We start from the raw sequence: 20,978 nt of genomic DNA on the forward strand, positions 1-20,978 counted from the left end.
TCCATCCTCTGGTAGATACTTGAGTGTCCATCACATCCCTGCCAATGGTCCTCCAGCCCATATTTGTGCAGCCTGAGACAGGACAACTTAGTTGGTAAATCGGTACACACCCCCACCTGCAGAAATGCTTCTTTCATCTACTCTTAAGCCAAAGTGAACCGAATTCCTGTGACGTATCTTTATCGTTTATCCTTCCCGTACATTCTCCCACACACATAATCCTTTCGCACACATAATCCTTTGCTTATGTAGTTTATTCCCTAATCCCTTTCCCTTTCTACACATCCAGGTTTTGGTAAGAAACACAAGAAAAATATTTCCTCTGAATAGTCTTCTTTCCTCTTAGCCTATGTTTGTGTATGGGGTACACACACACACACACACACACACACACACACACACATCTCATCCTCTTTTCTGTATTTAGTTCCTGTTTATGTTTTGATTTTGCAAAGACAAGGAAGCTGGGTGATTTTCCAAAAGAGGTAGGTAAAAGTAATCGTGAACCCTGCCATGTTTATGACTGCTCACCTTTTTTAAACCTTTCACTTTTTCCTTGTCTCTTTTTGTTTTTGTGTTTTAAATTAGCATTTATTGGATGCTTTCTGTGTGAGACACTAAGCGACATCTTTTATACACATTATCTTATTTAATCCTTATAACCACACTGTGGTTTGCAGTGAGGAAACTGGGGTAAAATGAAGTGACTTGCTCAAGTGGCAGATGCTGTGCAAGATCCCAGGTCTGTCTGAGCTCATTGCCAATGTCCCAGTCACTGCTGCGAACTCCTCCTGGGGACTGGGTGGGGGGGGTGGGCAGGGTGGGCAGGCAGGAGGCAGAGAATAGCGCCATGTATGGGTGAAAAGTTGCAATAGATATTACATTGGAAAGAAGGGAAGGGGTGGACTGTCACTCTAGATTAGACGGGTCAGGTCCATTTAGAAGTGAAGATTATATGGAGGTTGCACAAGAGCAGACATGATCTGATCCCACAGTATTTCAGGTATAAAGTCTGACCAGGGAGTTTGGGAGTTGGCATCAGGTCTCCCAGCAGTTTGACTACTGGACCCAGGCAGAGATGTTTGGCTCTAATTGACATGAACTTTTTTACAGGAGGTTGGCAGGTGTGGACCTGCTCTCTGGTAGGTGAGAGGTGAAGCTCTGGGGTACTGGGTTTATGGTATCTGAGGTAGACAGATTGATGCCTGCTTGAAAATGTTCAAGTTCTAATGTCCAGAATGTGTGCTTATGTTTCTCTACATGACAAAAGGGACTTTATAGATGTGATTAAATTAAGGATCTTGGGATGGGGAGATTATCTTGGGTTATCTGGGTGGACCCAATGTAATCACAAGGTTCCTTCTAAGAGGGGGCAGGAGGGTCAGAGTCAGAGAAGGAGATACGATGGTAGAAGCAAATGTCAGAGTGATACAGCCACAAGCCAGGGAATGCAGACAGGCTCTAGAGCTGGAAAAAGCAAGAATGGAGTTTTCCTAGAGCCTCCGGAAGGAACACAGCTCTGCTAGCATCCTGATGTTAGCTCTCTAGGACCCATTTTGGACTTCTGACCTCCAGCACTGTATGATAGTAAGTTTGTATTGTTTTAAGCCACTACATTTGTGATAATTTGTTACAGAAGCAATCAGAAACTAATACAGGAGCCAAATTCCCCTCCTCTGATTATCACATTCTGCCCCAGCTGAATGGCCGCATCTACACCAGGCCCTGGATATCTTTTTCCATCTCTGACTTTGCTCACTCCCTTGCTCTTTACTGTGAGCTCTGCGCACCTTCACCTCTCACCCTAGTCCTCACCACATGTCCTTTCACATGGGTTCATCTTCCCTCCTGTGAAGTCGACATCAACCTCCAGTGACTGCTCCTTCCTATGCATACACTTGGGTGGTAACTTATCATATACTACCTTATTATAGCTCTTGCAGGAAAGTGTTTTAGGCAGAAGGAATAGCATGAGCAATGGCCCTGAGGCAGGCATGAATGTGGCATGTCAGAGACCAGAAGGAAGGAAAGTCGGAATGGCTGGAGCTTAAGGAGTGAGATGGAGAGTAATAGGAGATGGGACCAGAATGCTCAACTGGGGCCAGATATTAGGAGGCTTTGTAGATACGCATAGAGCTTGGATTTTATCTGAGATGCCCTGGGAAGCAAATAGAGGGTTTAAAGCAGAGAAAGTGATGTGATTTGATTTATGCTTTCAAATCTGAAGAATAGAACATAGAACATAAAAGAGTGAAAGAAGGGAGACCAGCTAGGAGGCTATTTCAGTTACTCTGTCAAGAGAAGATGGTGTCTTGAACTAAAGTGGTATCAATGGAGGTACAGAGAGTGGGATGGTTTCTAAATTATCTGAGCTTAACTTCCTTCTTTAAAATCTGAATAATAGTATTTACTTCCAATGATTGTTATGAATGTTAAATGGGACAAGGTACAAAGTCACCTATCATGAGTCCAACCTATAGAAGGTTCTCAATATATGTTAATGCCTTTTTCCTGTCCTATGTTTAAGACACTGACAAAACAGAAGTTTTTCTAAGGAGGCATTCAGTAACTACCTGCTATTCAAATGTATTTCCCATGGCCAAAAATATGCAAACTCTTAACCTGGAACTTGAAAGAAAATTCTGGATTTCAACCCCACTTGCACAACCGCTTCTCAAGCCACATGCCTTGAAGACTCTGAACATATCGTATAGGACTGTCTTGTTTATGTTTAATTTTGCTGCAGTTACTTCAGCCATTGTTCCTCCATAATCAATAGTGTCGGTGTTGGGTGGTGGTGGTGAGGACTCTCAAAGATTTTAAAGTGCAACAGAGTGACTGTTGAGAATAAATCTTTTTTTTTGTTCCAGAAACTAGAATGAAAACATAGAATCTCCCTAGCCTCTCTCCCATCTTTAAAAAACAAACAAAACAGCAACAACAAAAACCAACCCAAACCTGTTCACATGTCTTTTCATGTCATTTTATATGTTGAAATAGCAGGACCAGTGAGTTCTACATTGTATGTTTTAAAAAATGGTTGTCCTATTTTGCTTATATACAAAGATGCTAGAGATAAATACATGGAGAGTTTTGGGCCATCACTGAAGAATCCAGATTGATTTGGACATGACAAAGCACTTGCATGATCTTCTAGAGAATTTAGTTGGTTTCATGTTCTCTAAGAGGAAATATAGAGGACATTTCTGATCTGAGAAGGAGCACACATTTCCTAGAGTCTGTCACCTTCTTTTCTTTCCATAGGCAAGGGATGTTTGCTGCTAGAATCATTTAAAGCAAACAGATTACCTAAGACATGAAGCTCTGTTCTAGTTCTTTCTCAATCAGGGCATGTTTCCAAGATCCTCAAAAACAGATGTCAAATCCTTGTACTTCCCTCTATAGCACATGTAAAGTGTGACTGAAGTAAAAAATTCTAGTCTGGCTGAATCGGTTGCCTGTGTGAACTTTAGATTGCCTAATATGAAATGAACATTTTTCTCTGACCTTTAAGTCCTAGTTCTGTTTCTCTTGTCAGCCCTGATAGGTTCACTTTCAAGGTCTCTTGACCACTTCTGAAGTTCAAGTTTTATCCTCAAGCTCCTGAAACATAATAGTCCTATCTCTAGCATTTTTTCACTAGGAACCATTTAAGCTCTTAAATGTTTTTTTTTTTCTCCCTTTGGAAATCTACTATTTGGCAAAGATCATTTTTCTTCCCTTACAGATGAACCAATGTATCATTCGTAAGTTTTATTCTTCACAAAATGTCTCCATTCTGATTGCTCGGAGGAATTAATTTTTTGGTACAACTTTTGTCAGGAGTGTTAAGGAAGTGTCCCCAACAATCCTGCCCTTCCCCCCACCAGTGAAGCTGACATCTCTTTCTTCTTACTCGTTTTACAGCCAGATGCCTTGCTATTTAAGACAGGGCATTTCTAAAGCACATATAGTTAGTATATGAAACACTAGCAATTTTCCCTTATATTTAATTTAAAATGTTGAAACAAAATTGATAATAAGTAGCAGTGGTATAAAGCCCACAGTTGAGAAAAACCGCTTTTTCCATTTCATGTGATTCTCTTTTAAAGATTTTTTTTAAAAGATTTTATTATTTATTTATTTATTTATTTATTTATTTATTTATTTATTTAGAGGGTGTGAAAGCAGGGGGAGGAGCTGAGGCAGAGGGAGAGAGAGAATCTTAAGCAGGCTCCACGCCTGAGATCATGACGTGAGCTGAAATCAAGAGCTGGAAGCTTAACCCACTGAGCCACCCAGGTGCCCCATCATCTCTTTTAATGTACATCTAAAACAATTACCGATGCTTGCCCTGTTTCTTTGATAGTTTTCAGAAAATGAGCTCAGAAGGTAAGCAATTTACCGGTCTACAAAAAGTGTTTTAGCTTGTATTTCAACCAAACTATCTTGATTTTGAGTCCCATTTTCTTTACTTTGCATCAATTCATTAAATATTATTTTTTGAATGCCCACTGCATGCTAGCCAGGCTCTGTGCTATATACTCGGTATCTTTGTGGGGGAGACAGAAACACAAATGAAAAATTGCAAAGCGATGTTGAAAAGTTCTGTAAAACGAGTAAGAAGAAAGAGATGTCAGCTTCACTGGTGGGGGGAAGGGCAGGACTGTCAGGGACGCTTCCTAGAAGAGGCAATGTTTGAATTGGACTTTAAAGGATAGTAAGGTCTCTCCAGAAAAAGAGATATAAGTGGCAGGAGAAGAGTATCCTGAGCAAAGGAAGAGCCTTTGAAAATACGTTAGGGGCATGTAACAAGTGTTGGGAGTAGGAAATGGCTCCTGGATCTGCCTGACTACAACAGAGGGCTTTATATGGCCTAGGAGCAGGGAAGTGAGGGCTGGCAGATGGAACAGCAGGAAAGGCTCATTATGTGTGCTATACCAATAATGTGGAACCCTTGACGAAAGTTTTAAGCAAAGGGGCAATGGACTAGGTTTGTGGTTTAGAGAGAGAATGATGTGGAGAATGGGTCAGAGGAGGAAGAGAAGGGGACACCAAAAGGAGTTTGGTCCAGGTGAGGGGTAATGTACCAGGACAAGACAGTGGCAGAGGAGAAAGCAGAGGTGAGATTTGACACCCAAAGATTTGTCTGTGAAAGCTGAGGAAGAGTGAGAATTATCCAAGGTGGTTCTGAGATTTGTATGTTTGACTTTTGTTGGCTTTTTTCTTTTTAAGATTTTATTTTTTTTTTTTTACGTAATCTCTACACTCAGTGTGGGGCTCGAACTCACAACCCCAAGATCAAGAGTTGCATGCTCCACTGACTGAGCCCGCCAGGTGCCCCACTTTTGGTTGACCTTTGAGCTGTGCTCATGTGATTTGATGCCTTATATACCCAATTTCATTTAATCTTCCAGCATCCTACAAGGTTGTATTATTAGCCCCATTTTGGGGTATGAGGCATCTAAGGGGTGGAGTGACTTGTCCAGGGTCACGTAATTCGTGATTTGTTGTGGAATCTGAACCCCGGCTTGTGTGACTCTAAAGTCTGGGTTCTAAACACAGGTGGACAGATTAATTTAGAGAGGAAGAGAGAGCATGGTGGAGGTGATATGGTGGTGGTATTCTTTATTTAGAAGTAAAAAATAGAGGAACAGAGATTTGATTGAGTATGTAGTTTTTGAGGTAACTACAGAACAGTCGGGTGATGTCTGGAATCAGCAGACAGTCTCCAGAATGAAGCATCATTGTCTTTCATCTCCCAGGGCACTTCATATACCTGGAAATGGCACTTAGATCATCTTTCTGTCTACTGTTGACTGAACTCGTGTGTGTGTATGTGTGTGTGTTTTGTGAGAAGGAACATCTTCATAATTTCCTCATCCTTTTTTATTGTACTGGATTCACTTATTCAGAATGAAAGGAACAGAAAGTACTTTTGTCCTGCTGTACTTCTGTGCAAATATCTCATGGCTTTTATGAGGTGGCCTGAGAGCTTGGCGAACTTCTGAAAGGGAAGAATTTTGTCTGATGCTTTACAAGAAGTGAGGTGCTGCTTTTTGTTTCAGATATTCACTATAGCTTTCTGGTCATTTCTGGCAATATATATTAGAGTGTTGTTATTTTTTTTTTTTTCTGTGAGAGGCCATCACTTATATAATCAAAGGGGGATCATTGACAGTATATAAGAGAGTTTTAGTATCTAGAAATGGCAGGGGCAACTACCCATGAAGCAACTGATAATAAGCATTCCCCATCCTAGGGACATCATTGGAACCTGCTGGAACCATTCAGTATTCAGAGTGCACCAGGGTGTACAGTGGAAGGTTCACAGAACACCTGGGTAATGTTAACATAGTCATGTAGTCATGAAGCACCCAGGTAATACTGTAAGCAATGGGCCAGAATGTAGATACTAAAAACTTAGGTCTGTGGAAATAGGAATAGATTCTTATTTGATAAATACATGAATTGAGCTGACGGACCTGAAAACAATATATTTTTTTCCTGCTGTTTCCATTTGCAGGTTTTGGCATGGAGGCAACCTTACTCCTGGTGGTTGGCTTTTCCCATACCAAAGGGGTGGCCATCTCCTTTCTGGTGCTTGCTGTAGGATTTAGCGGCTTTGCTATTTCAGGTGAGGTGTCCTTTGGTTTTCCAAATCTTTTCTACAGATTCAGCGAGTCTTGGGAGGAAGGAAGGGAAAGGGAATATTGTATCACTTTCCTTTAGTAGCTAGGCCATTCCTAAGGAACAGGCTCCTGGCTAGAGAGTTTCATCATGTGGGAATGACTTTGAGGACTAGGCTTAGGAGCCCAGTCAAGCTGGAATTGTCCCTACTTCCCTGCTTGGAAAAAAGACACAAAGTACATATAACTCCCCTGAGCCATGGGCAGAGGCACAAACATGTGTCCCGGTGAAGTGGCCCTTTCATACTCAGGACCAGGTCACCCCACCTCACAGAGGCTCTTGTGACGTTTTCGATCCTCACCTCCAACTAGAGAATGGCTAATATTAGCTCAAAAGTCTGGTAATGTAGTCATTTGACATCATGTTATAAAATCGGAAGTTTTTTTTTAGAGTGGAAAGATTCTTTAGATTTTGTCTTCTCCATGGCTTTCATTTTCTCAAGAAGGAAATGCAGGTCCAGAGAGGGGAAGTGACTTTCCCAACAGGCGAGAGCAGGGAGTAAGAATAATAATGATGCCAGTGAGAGCTAACCTTGACCAAGCACAGACTCCGCCTGGGACTGTTCAAAGCCCTCTGTGGAATTCTCACGCTACCCAAGGCGCCATCAGTCTCCCCGTTTCACGAGAGCAGAGACCAGTCTCCTTACCGTGTGGGAAAGGCCAGTGCGCTGTCCCATCATGTCTTTGGGCTTCCGAAGCTCCCTATGCACAACTGGACGAGAAAGTAAAATTTAGTTGTTCTCCTACCTTTAAACCAGACTGACACCCTGACAGTGATCACCCACTGGACAGTTTACATGGACTGTGTATATGTCACACCACTGTGAAGCAAGTAGGTAATATCACTAGTTCACGGATGAGGTACCTAAAACTCAGAACAATCAGATATTTTTCTACTGTCATACAGTTGGTGGCAAAGGAAGAAGTAAAATGCAGTTCTGGCTGGCTCCAAGCCAGTGCTCTTTCTACTGTTCTAGGCTGCCTGAAAGATCAGAGTAAGAATATCCCAGAACAGAAAAATATGGAGTCTCTGATAGTTTTTTCAACCACCCTAAAATAAAGCCTTGATCTTTTCAAAATAAATAGAGCTGTTGGACAGTGAAATTGGGGCGGGGGGAAAGTTTATTTTAAAAGTAGCATGCAGCTAAGAACTTGGGTTTGGAGGTGCATAGACCTGATTTCGAGGCCTCTCTTTACTATTTGCTATTTATAAAATAAAAAATGCTAAGCTATTTAAATTCTCAAGCCCTGGTTTCCTCACCTAGCAATTGGAGAGGTATAATGGCAACCTCACAGGGTTGTTGGGAGATAGCCATGCACTTGAGATAAATCATGCATTCACTCACATTTCCTATGAGCCAGGTGCTGTTTGCAGCAGGAGGGATGTTACAGCGGAAAAAAGTAATCAGATGGTGTCCTCATAAAGGTTACATTCTAGTAGAAATAAAGCATTTGAAACCCTTAGCCCAGAGCCAGATGCACAACAAAATTAGTAAGTATTCACTATTGTGAATTGTGTTGTTCAGTTATTATTCACTTTTAGCCTAGGGCTTCTCAAACTTTGATGCTTGTACAAATCACCCCAGGATCTTGCCAAATACAGATTCTGATTCAGCCCGAGATTCAGCATTTCCAACAAGCTCCCCAGTGCTGCTGATGCTGCTGATCTATGTTCTATACTTTGAGTAGCAAAGAAAAAGCAATCATGACTTGTTTCCCCCAGATGTGAAGCACCTTCCTCTGATAGCTCTGTGAGGCAAAAAGGATTCATATCTGTCTCCAGAGATAATGAAATATTTAGGCTCACATTGTTCCTGGATTGCCAATTATACCATGATCAGAAGGAGAGAAACCCACTATACCAAAACACAGCACCTGCCTTTTTTTTTTTTTTTTTTTTTTTTTTTAGCACTTACTCAATGCTAGTGACTTTTGGACATAATCTCATTTAATCCTCCTGACAACCCAGTGAGAAGGATATTGCTATATCCATTTTACCAGTGAGGACACTAGGGTTTAGTGAGGTGACTTGCCCATGTAAATTTCCTGGGATTGGAAAAAAGGTTTACATGACCCAACAGAGACACTGTGGGAGGGACAAGAGCCCTGGGGGCAATGATTGCTCAGGATCTGCTATCTACCCACTTTATAAGTTCATAGGGATGCCAGGGAAGACTGGTACCATTTAGGAACTGATTATCAATAAGAGAACCAAGACAGGTGAGATTAGGAAGATTTGGGGATGTGTGATGCTTACTTTGAGAAATGTCCTATGTAGAGAAGACAGACTCTCCTACCTCGTGTGCATTTTTTTTTAATATCCACTACAAAAAAAGCTATCAGTATCTCAGTTTCTCAATGATTTTTTTCTCCTAAACACCAGGATTGTGCAGCTAGAAATCTAAATGGCTTTTCTCACATTATCTTTAGCTGAACGCAGATGCCTGGGCTTTGTATCGGAATATAATGCTCAATGATCATACTAATTGCTTCTTATCTCTGGGTTCTTTTCTAATAAAGTGTTTATCGCTTTCAAATCAACAGTAAGATTAATTAATCTTGCAGCTGTTTTATGTTCTGATTGTCTGCCACTGTGATCTGAAAGAGAAGGTATATTTATTACAAAAAAGGTTTTCTCAAAATTCTCCCTGAATCGGAGGTAGGGAAAAACAGCCAATGTGCCAGATTAGGAAAAAAAAGATTTTTTTAAAAAAATCCTATTTTCAGGTTCTTTGCACAGAATAGAGAATTAAAAAGCAAGGCAAAGGAAAACAAAAACATGAATAAACAAAACCTACAATCCCCTGCTGTAATTTCAGTGGCTTAAATGTGTAATTAAACAATAATTTATCAAGTGCGTACTATGTACCAGACACTTTGCCAGTTCAGGGAAGATAGTGGTAAACAAGACAGATGGATAACCAGCCATAAAGAACATTCATGTTGGGGGCGCCTGGGTGGCTCAGTTGGTTAAGCGACTGCCTTCGGCTCAGGTCATGATCCTGGAGTCCCAGGATCGAGTCCCACATCGGGCTCCCTGCTCAGCAGGGAGTCTGCTTCTCCCTCTGACCCTCCCCCCTCTCATGTGCTCTCTCTCTCTCAGTCTCTCTCTCTCAAATAAATAAATAAAATCTTTAAAAAAAAAAAGAACATTCATGTTGGTTTTCACTTCTATGTACCATGTCCTTAACATACATTATTTAACTTAATTCTCACAATAATTTTATAAGAATGATTATGCCAGCTTATAGATGAAGAAGAAGCAGAGAGGTTCAGAAGGTTTAAATCCTTTGTCCATGTTTGCATCTCAATTGGAGGCACCTGGGGGGCTCAGTTGTTGGACGTCTACCTTCAGCTCAGGTCATGATCCCAGGGTCCTGGGATCGAGCCCCGCATCCGCCTCCCTGCTCCACGGGGAGCCTGCTTCTCCCTCTCCCACTCCCTCTGCTTGTGTTCCTTCTCTTGCTGTGTCTCTCTCTCTCAAATAAACAAATAAAATCTTAAAAAAAAAAAAAAAGCTGCCAGAGGCAGGTCTGTCTGACTCTAGAATGCTCCCCTGGGCAACACTAGTAGAGTTGGGTCCCAGGGCCGGTGGCCTCCTCTTCTTTTGGAGCCTAGTCCCTTCCCCTGCATTTGCTCCTCCCCCTTCATTCTTCATTCTTTTTTCTTTTTTTTTTTGGTTAAGATTTTATTTATTTATTTGAGAGAGAGGGCACCAGCAGGGGGAATGGCAGAGGCAGAGGGAGAAGCAGGCTCCTCACTGAGCAGGAGCCCGATGTGGGGCTTGATCCCAGGACCCCGGGACCGCTTAACCAACTGAGCCACCCATTCATTCTTCTCTCTTGATAAATAGTGAGGTATTGGCAATTTAGTATCTTACCACTCCCAGCAGCATTATCTTCTGATAGAAGACCTCAAAGAGAGGGAGACCTAGCCCAGCAGCCGCAGTGGGTGATGTCCTGATGGTGGTAGCCGTGCTGGTTTGCAGAGTTAGCTGCTTGCCAAGGGCTCTTGCATATGTATTTGCCCAGGCTCGTCTCACAGCATCTTTAGGAGTTAAGTAGTCATTTTACCCCCCTATTAGAAGAAAACAAAGGCCTAAAACTTACTTAAATGGTGGAAATAAGATTCGAATCCAGATTTACAGACTCCAAATCAAGTATGTATGTGAAAGTCTTTGGTAAGTTACAGAGGATTCTGCCAATGTTTGTGCAAATATTTGTTATCAGAAAGGGACCTTTCCCTTGTGCCATGTGGCCACTAAGACGGGCTTACCTCTGGTGGCCTTTCGGGAGTGAGGGTATTATGAGGCCAGGTTTGGTTCTAATCACGCTGTAAACAATCAGTGCGATAGTTTACTCTGAGTAAATGTGATCCTTTCGATTTTTTCAGTATTGCCCAAAACACTGTTATTTTGGAGTTCCACCTAGGAGCACAGGTGTCATAATTCTCCCCACAGAGAACCCATGGGAGCCACTGCTGATCAATCACAGCACATTTTCCTGCTAGGTGCAGACACAGCCCGACAATCCTCAACCCAGCCGTCTCCGGAGAGGTGTCCATTAGTCATATGGTACAGGGAACCAAATAGATTGATGAGAGTTGGGAAAAGCCGTGTAGTTCCCCAGATGTTCTTAACTCTGATTTTGAGGTTTTGGCTTCACTGTAGGTTTTAACGTCAACCATCTGGACATTGCCCCCCGCTATGCCAGCATTCTCATGGGGATCTCAAATGGAGTGGGGACCCTTTCTGGAATGGTCTGTCCCCTCATTGTCGGTGCAATGACCAAGCACAAGGTAATGGTCTCCTTTGGGGCTTTGGGTTGCAGTATCAGAAGACTGAACTACTGTATAAACTTGAGATCTCAAGGCCCTGCCCCAGCCTGTGAATGTGTATGTCTTCGACCTTAGCTGTGTTGTTTGAACTTTCTTCTTCCTTCTTCTTTTTTTTTAAAATTATTGTTTATTGATGGCAACAGGGCTGATTGATGTTTGATTCCACATTTCCTCAACTGAGAAGTAAAAGGGGTGTGTGTTGGGGTGAGGGAAGGAAAATGAACCCCATAGGGGCTATTTAGAGACACAAAGAAGAAACTGAGGTGACCAACTCAGGATAAATAATTTACCCAAGATTGTTTTATAATTAAACTTTATAGCCCTTTTCTATCTATTACTTAGCATGTTCTAGAGTAAAGATATTAGTGCTGTTATACTTCCTTATTATGAAGAAAATGAACAATACGTTAATGGCCTAACCTAAGAACCTACAAGGGTGGGGCACTCAGTCATTACTGAGCCTTTGTGTATTTAGACGAGGGTGGGTAGTAGAGGAGGATCCCAGATCTACCAAGAGTTCAACCACAGGCCACATGGTTTTTCTTAATCTCTGTCATTGAAAAGGTTTTAGGATGCTGCTTCCCACAAACAAGAATTTTTTGATTCTATGGAGTTTCTACCCGACTGTTTTCTTAGTTGGATTGCCTATTATTAATATGATTTCAGAAAGTCTTCCAGCTTCTTGGAGAAAAAAGTGTAGGTTAACTTTTCTTCTTCTTCTTCTTATTTTTTTTTAATAGAAAAGGAAGGTGGGCTTTGGGGATTTTATAGGCAGAGGATCTGTTTTCCCTCTCTGTTCATGAGATGATGGGATGGGTAACATGACCACTAAATCTCAGATATTGACTTCACCTAATTTTAAACACAAATTCCCATTATTTTTTGATTTACTGTATTTTTCACAGATAATATGATTATAAATAAGCTATTGACAGTCAAGAGTGAGCATTTTCATAGTTCAAATATTGTTATGTATCCAACAGCAAGCAAGAAGGAGCCCTCTGGTGTTATGCTGAGCGAAATAAGTCAATCAGAGAAAGACATGTATCATATGACCTCACTGATATGAGGAATTCTTAATCTCAGGAAAGAAACTGAGGGTTTCTGGAGTGGTGGGGGGTGGGAGGGATGGGGTGGCTGGGTGATAGACATTGGGGAGGGTATGTGCTATGGTGAGCGCTGTGAATTGTGCAAGACTGTTGAATCACAGATCTGTACCTCTGAAACAAATAATACATTATATGTTAAAAAAAAAAAAAGAAGAAGAGAGCAGGAGGGGAAGAATGAAGGGGGGGAAATCGGAAGGGGAGACGAACCATGAGAGACGATGGACCCTGAAAAACAAACTGAGGGTTCTAGAGGGGATGGGCGTGGGAGGATGGGTTAGCCTGGTGATGGGTATTAAAGAGGGCACGTTCTGCATGGAGCACTGGGTGTTATATGCAAACAATGAATCATGGAACACTACATCAAAAACTAATGATGTGATGTATGGTGATTAACATAACATAAAAAAAAAAAGGAGACCTCTGATATTTAAAATGGTGGGTTACTAAAGCAAGTTTAATGTAACCTAGCATATGAATGGAAACCCCATTTGTATATTTAAAAGACCTATGAAATGCTGCTAGATGTATTTTTACATATTGTTTATTTTAAAAAATAGTTTTCTAAATTAAAAAAATGCACATTCATTAGTGTTTTTATATTCACTGTAGTGTTTTTTATATTCACAGTAGTGTTAGCTTTCATTTTTTAAACACTCAAATTCTGTTTGGCTCCTGGGCATTCATCTGACACATGCCTTCCCTAGAAGCACAGCACTGCCATTGGGTGTGGGCAGGAGATTTTTGTCGCAGTGGAAGCCTCTAGAACAAACTGCTAATCTCTATTTTTGGTTAAAACACTAATTGGTACTGTATTTCCTTGTCTAGACCCGCGAGGAATGGCAGAATGTGTTCCTTATAGCGGCCCTGGTGCACTACAGTGGTGTGATCTTCTATGGAGTCTTTGCTTCGGGGGAGAAACAGGAGTGGGCTGACCCTGAGAATCTCTCTGAGGAGAAGTGTGGAATCATTGACCAAGATGAATTAGCGGAGGAGACAGAACTCAACCACGAGAGTTTTGCAAGTCCCCAAAAGAAGATGTCTTATGGTGCCACCACCCAGAATTGTGAAGTCCAGAAGAAGAAATGGAGAGGACAGAGCGGAGTGACCCTCGATGAGGAAGAGCTGACATCCTACCAGAATGAAGAGGGAAACTTCTCAGATACAGCCTAATGTCTGAGGGGCACTTCCGTCTTCTCTTAACCTAGAGCCAGAAAGTATCCATACCTATTGCCTTTCCCATAGCCCGGCTTGCCAGAGGGTCAAATATGGTGATACTGGAGGTAGGAGAGGGGAGGAGAGGAAAGCTAATCAGCAATAGAGAAAGAAAGGAAAAATATTATCTTGCAATGACATGTTAGGGTATGGAGCTTGCTCCCAGTTGACAAAATGGGGATAAATATATAATTTTTTTTGGATTGGCAGTTGACTCTTCTCAAAGAAGTGTTCTCAAAGTTTCTCAAAGAACTGAACTTATTCAGAAAGGAATGACTAGAAGAATAAGGGAGACAGTACCATGCCGCTCAAAGAAAAATCGAAGGAACTGAGCATATTTGGCCTGGAGCAGAGAAAATAGTAGCTGTCACCTCATTTCTGAGGGCAGCCATGTAGAAAAGGGTTTCCTATTCCCAATAAAGCCTATTGCTCATGGAGGCCCTGCATTGTGCCAGGTGCTTTGTAAACATTCTCATTTAATTTCCACACCACTATGACATACCTTTCTTGTCTTTATTTTACAGCTAAGGACACTAGAGCAACAAAATATTGATTTGCCCAAGGGCCAGGGCTGAGACTGGTGGGGTCCAAAATAGGTGGCAGTTTTGGGAAAGAAGTTTTCACGTCAAAGTAGAGAAGACTTTTTTTTTTTTTAAATGAAAACTGAAACTGGAGAGGGTTGTCTTGGGGATAATTCCTGATTTTGGCAGGCATGGGGGATGGGAAACATCTGGGTTGGTATGAAAGCATTGGTATTTATGAGGGGCTGGATTCAAAGATCCTGGGTTCGGAGAGAGGTTAAAACATAACAAAGAAAAGAAAAAAAAAAAGAAAAATAAGCTAAGTAAGATAGCTAAATTTTTAGGAATCTGATGTCCAGAATGGCAAGGGCTTGGCTAAATTTTGACCCTTCATGGTATCAAGAATGTAGTTAAATAAATAATGCCCCAAATTACTTATACATCTTTAAGACATTTAGTAATTTAAGAAGTTGGTTCATGTGTTTTATTGGGTAAAATTCTCTTGGAAGAGTCTTCTGTTTTAAAAAATGTATGTCTTTAGCCATTTCTGCTAGTGATATTTGGAAGTTTGATCAAACTATGCACAACTATGGTTGAAGTATTCCTAATGACTGTATTTGGAATGGTATTGGGGAAAATCACAATAATATAGTAGTAATTGAAATGAAATGGGAAATGAAATGAAAGCATGAATGAAAGCACCTGTGACAACTAGACCCATAGCTAATGTTGAAAAATTCATCTTTGATTGCATAAGGCAATAACATGGATACTCTCTGGATATATTTTAAAATCTAATGATATTTTAAAATTTAAAGTTGGCATGAAAGGATTGTTTGAAAATAAAATTACTTTCCTGTTCATTGGTTTTGAAAATTTTATTTCTACTTTCAGAAGAAAAATACAATGTCAAGGAAAAATTATAGATTTACTTGTATAGCTTACTATAAAGTGTTTTTTGTAAGTTCTCCCATATACATTTATTGTCCCTAATTGTACCAGTAGAGTTGCAGTGTATTTTTAAAAAAGAATAATTTTGAGAGAAAAAAAATTGCCTGACTCTCTAGTAAATAATATTCTATATGTCACTGGTATATAATTTATGTTATCCTGTATCTCTAAATCTCTTTAATGAGTGAATGCATGTTAAGTCCTGTAAAACAGTTCCTGGCATGTAGAAAGTGCTCAATAAACATTAGCTATCATCATCATGATCATCTTGCAACCTTTCTGGAAACTTTTCAGTTGATAAGAAAGCATGCTATATACTTTTCATCCATTAGCCACAGAATTTATTGTGAAGGTCGTGCTGTTTTCTAAGTAAAAAAGAAAGAAAAAGAGAGAGAGAAATTTATGGTAGCCATTGTTTTATTTTTTCTTCTGTTAATAAAGTCAAATAACCATTTAAAAAACTCATGATAATCCTTAAGGTAATATCATAGACTGCAATACAAAGTTGTATTTATTCCATCATTTAAAGTCAACATCATATGCAGAAATCCCACATTTTGAGAAATCAAAGCATTTAAGATGCCTGTGTAACTTGCCCTTCTAATATTAAAGAAAGAAAAAAGAATGGAGCCCTGGATCGTGGTGTTGAAAATGAAAACACATTATTTTGTTGTGATGGGTTTTGCAAAGGTTGCATTGCACAGATAATTACATTTGAAACCAGGCAGATGCAGTTTTCAAGTCCATGTATATTTTGCTGCAAATATCCATTTGGAGGTCAACCCTTGGAGGCAAACCATAGATTCAGCAGAAGGGAATGGAAAGCCTGAGCGTGTTGGATTCTTGAGACAAGAAAGGTTTGACTGGCTCTTTTTAAAGAATGCAAGTCTTGGAGACTCCTAAATATGACCAAAAAAAAAAAAATTATTTAAGAAATCATGGCACATTACTTAGCTCCCTGTGTGGATGTTAAATTCAACAGGCAAAAACTGGAACGTACTGTTTCTCTTTCACACTGCCTCCTCCTGACCCCAACACACCTGTTCTTCCTTCTCTGTTTCTTATCTAAGCGAATCACATCACTCTATTGCTGGAGCTAGAAATCTTGGAGTCATCTGTGACTTTTAAAAATGTAATCCTTTCTCTCTCTCTTCCCTGCCAAATCTATTGAATTTTATTTTCAGTCTGTGGATCAATGTCTTACATTGGTTTTGGAAAAATTTCAGCTATTACCTCTTCTGATACTGCTTTTGCTTCACTTCTGAGCAATTTTTAAGAGTCCAGTTACATGAATGCTGGACAGGGTGTGGGACAGTCTCTTCCATATCTCTTCTACATTTTCTATATTTTCCAGCCTTTTTCCTCTTTCTGTGTCATTCTGGGTATCTGATTTTTTTTTTCAGTTCTTTATTTCTGATTTTTTTAAAGTTCTTTACTTCTCTCTTCAGCAAAGTCTAATCTGGGGGAAAAAAATCCATCCATTGTGTTGTTAATTTCAGTTATTGTATTTTCAGTTTGAGAACTTTTATTGATTCTTTTAAAATTCTGCTATGTCTTTTAAAAAATATTTCTAGTTCTCTACTGACATTTTCAATCCTGTATTTTATTTCCTGGAACACAGTAAGCTAATTATTTTAAAGTCTGATCAGTGCCAATATCTGGAGACCATGTAATTTTGTTTCTATTTTCTGTGGGTTTCGCTGATTCTTTTTCACATTATCTTATCTCTGTCTGTACTTGGTTTTCTCTGTATCCAAAATTATATTTGAAAAATTGTTTGTAGAGGGGTGTCTGGGTGGCTCAGTGTGTTTAAGCGTCCGACTCTTGGTTTCAGCTCAGGTCATGATCTCAGGGTCATGGGATCGCCTTGTGTGGTCGGGATCCACACTCAGTGGGGAGTCTGCTTGAGATTTTCTCTCTCCCTCTCCCTCTGCCCTTCTCCCTGCTCACACTTGTTCTTGCTCTCTCTCTCTCTCTAAAATAAATAAATAAATCTTAAAGAAAAACAAAAATTGTTTGTCGAAATGATTTTAGGTTTAAAATTATTCCTTTTTTTTCCTCTCTCTCTAGAAAGGATTTTTGTTCGTTCTTTCCAAGAGCCCAAAGACTTTTCCAGTTGCAAAGTCTGAGATCTTCTGGGCCACCCAGATGACTCAAAGCTGGGCTACAGGCAGCATGAAGGCTCTTTTACTTTCAATTCAACTTTATTCCTGGAGTACAGCACTCCAGGGTCCCAGCCCATACTAATGTGCTTTACGGGCACCCAACTTTTGTCTCTACAGCCAGCCATCAGACTGCTCAGCTGTCAAACACTGGCTTTGTTATCATTAACAGATGCTCCCAGGAGAAAAGTGGCTCCAAATGTCAGGCTCACTTCTCTGGATTTTTATCTTCGCCCAGATGGCCAGATGGTAGCCAGGTAACTTTTCACTTCCATGCTGACTCTCCAATGCTGTTGAATAGACATTTAAAAAAAATTTTTTTTGTTTGTTTTTTTGTTCAGCTTTTCTAGTGTGAAGGTTCACCTGAATTATGTAGCCTGTCATTAATGGATGCTGAAGTCCCTTTTAATTCTATTTTCACAAGTTCTCTTGAACAGATTTGTCTCCTTAGAGACAGTGTGGTAATAAACCTCCAATCTCAGTGGCTTAATACAGCAAGTGTTGATTTCTCTCTTATGTTACTAATCGAGTGTGGGTTGAGTTGGGTGGCATGGAAGCTTGTTTCAGACGGTCACTCAGCTGCCTAGGATTTGTTTTTTTCTCCGCTCACATCTTATAGTTCACCATTTGGAACCTATGACCCCTGATATCGCCATGCCAAGAGGAAGGAGGCACACTAGCATTTCACTGCCTCACTTGGAAATGATACTGTCGCTTCTGCTTCTAATCCATCGACCTACACTAGCCATATAGTCCCAACCTAATTTCAGAGGTGGCTGGGGAATAAAGGGGAGCCTGTGGATCCCTAGAGTGAACACTAATTGCATCTCTACTCAGCTCCAGCCTAGGTTCAGGGTCTTTTGAACTCTCACTTGGCATGTTGAATTAGTCCCCTAACTCCAAATGCCATAAATGATGTGATTCTGCTATGTGGCATTCTGGAAGATCTGAACTAGGTTGTAAGGAGCAAATTTGGTATGCGAGGGAGCTTGGAGCCCCCTCCACGAGAGACCACAAAAATACCAATTCATTAAAGCAGAATAGGTTCTGGCCTGACTCAAACCTGAGTTAATAGCCTCATGGACCTATCTGAAGGACAAGGAAAACTAAGCCTTTCTTTAGATTTCATGTATTACTATGTCCCAGACCTCATGCTAAGGCCTTTCCATACATGATCATTTAGTTTTCATGGCAACCCCATGAGCAAAGTTCAACTATTTCCAAACATTTATTAATAAATGGTGTTTCAGAGCAGAACTTAAATGCAAGACTCTAGTGGCCATATTTTAATCTTAATTCTTAATTTTTAATCTGTTCTCCACTGCTTCTCCTGGCTGCAATAATTCCAGACAACGGTGATTCTCAAAGTCAGGAGAGTGTCCCAGTTATTTCAGCAAGGCATGAGCCAGCGGATGGAATGAGCCCTGGTACTTTAGTCTAGACCCACGTACAGGGACAGGTGAAACAGCAGATGAACAGGTGAGATCCCTCTTCTCACCAACGGCCGACTAAAGTGAGATTAAGAACTAGAGGCCCTTGTCTTTTCCCTATTTCCCTGGCTACACAAACAGTAACATGCAAAGTTGGAACCCAGTGCTCACTGGGCGTCTGTGTCTTGGGGAGTGGGGTGGGGGCAGGTTCCAGGGGACTGAATTTTTCCCAGGCCAGGCACGCCAGGTATGGAAACACAAACACAAAAGAAATAGTGAAAATTGTATTTAGGAAGTTGAATGGGGATACATCAGCCTTAACTGACCTTAGCAGAGCCGAGGGAAAAAAGAAGGCAGCTGTTTTGAGTTACTGCGCCCATGGAAGCTGAATAATGGAAGGCACCGGCACAAGGTACCTCTGGAGGACAGGGAGGGGCGGGGATAGAGTGAGATCAGAGGAAGGGGGCTGAAAACACAAGGACTGGTTGAAAGTGAGAGTTGCCAGATTTCCCAACCCTGCTGAAAGTCCCTGACCAGCTCAACCAAGGAACTTCTTCTCCCTGTACCTAGTGGGAAACAGGGGGTTTATCTTCTGGACGGGGAATCTCTGGACTCAATAACACCTGTCATAGCTCAATATAAGCTCCAAAAGGTAGAGATTTTAGTCTGTTGTGATCACTGATATATCTCAAGTACCTAGAACAGTGCCTGGCTTTAATAGTCACTTGGTAAAGATTTGTCTAAGGAATGAATGAATGAACCTTACTAAACACAGGGAAATTAATTAACAGTTTGCATACTGAACACTGAAAGCTTTCAGCTGCCTTTGTGAGCTGAACTTCCATAAAGCTGGTGGTCAGGTTTATATCGCCTAGGCAGGAGATTGGAGGAATCCCAGGGTGAGGGGTGGGAACTCCCTAATAGAAAGGCTACAGCCATTGACATTTGGGAGTTTGTTTCCCACATTTATTTTTATTTCTTTAATAGTTATATTTGAAGAGACTAGCTAACTAAAATTCCAGGGCCTGAAAGTACTTCAAACACAGGAATAGCACGGAGTAATAGTGTTTTTCTCTTATCTCTCCCTTCCCTTCCCTTCTCTGCCCCTACTCTCTCTTCCCCCTTGTCTCTCTCCTGTCAAATGATAAAACTAAGCAATTTATTTACTTTTATTTTAAATTTTCTAAAAACTAAAACAGTTCAGTAATGAGTTTGGTGACCTTTATCCCAGGGAAAACAACCCTGAGATTAGGGGAGTACAGTGCCTCACAACAATTGGGACACTGTTCCTGAGGGTTTGGGACAAGCATGAGTTTTAGGGCACATTAGAAGAGGCAACATGGAAATAGGGCATGACTGGCTAGGAGGTTGGGGATTTTCCTATAAGGCGAGCAGGTCCTGTTTTCTAGGGTCAGGTAAGCTGGCTAACGCTGAGTTGCAGGATTGTGATTGGTGTGTGTTAGGTTTCCCTGACAAGTGTTTTTTCTGTATGTGCAGGCTGGCTTGGGTTTAGATTTGTGGTGTGGGCCAGGCCACTAGGGCTGCCTTCATTTTGTGGGTCCTGATATATGAATTAACTTTATTATTCCACATACACACTTCCACTCATAATGTCTGGATTCGGAAATAAAGTTTGAGTTCAGTCAAATAACTAAGACATACCACCAACTTAAGAGACTTTCAACTCTTTCAGCCATGGCCTGTGGCAGAACAGATGTAACCGCCTTTCCCCAAACTAAGGGAGGAGGCTGAGCTTTTCCCGCAAGGTGAGCCACACATTTCATGTGAAGGGAGTATCACAAGGGAAAGAGGAGCAATTATAGTTAGATCCTGAAGCCAAGAAAAGCCACAGTGGTTTCAGATAAGGTTGGTGTGGGAGAAGCTACCTGAGTGCCTTGATTTGAGACCTTGAAAGTTCTCAATTTGGGATAGAACACCAAATTTCATAGAACACCCTCAGAAAATATGAAGGAAATGGTAAGCGTCTATGTTCACTTCTGCCCAGAAAGATGATCTATCTATATTTTATAGCTCTCATCATATTCTCAAAGTTGTTCATGATCCAAAAGAGGCTAAGGTTTGCCCAGAA

The 20,978-nt window shown here is 40.9% G+C and overlaps 1 protein-coding gene across 1 annotated transcript in view; it reads left to right on the plus strand.

The window, feature by feature from the left end:
• The window catches only part of SLC17A8 (solute carrier family 17 member 8), a 46,389-nt gene extending 30,436 nt beyond the window's left edge, over positions 1-15,953 (plus strand). The window contains exons 10-12 of the mRNA XM_081822258.1: positions 6,506-6,616; positions 11,338-11,465; positions 13,439-15,953. Coding sequence (XP_081678384.1) covers positions 6,506-6,616; positions 11,338-11,465; positions 13,439-13,783 — 584 coding nt within the window. The 3' untranslated portion in view covers positions 13,784-15,953. The remainder of the gene's footprint in view (positions 1-6,505; positions 6,617-11,337; positions 11,466-13,438) is intronic.
• The last annotated feature ends 5,025 nt before the right edge of the window (positions 15,954-20,978 follow it).

The sequence above is a fragment of the Leptonychotes weddellii genome, chromosome 5 (genome assembly GCF_054177405.1).
Source record: "Leptonychotes weddellii isolate Sample4059 chromosome 5, ASM5417740v2, whole genome shotgun sequence".
Classification (NCBI taxonomy): domain Eukaryota; kingdom Metazoa; phylum Chordata; class Mammalia; order Carnivora; family Phocidae; genus Leptonychotes; species Leptonychotes weddellii.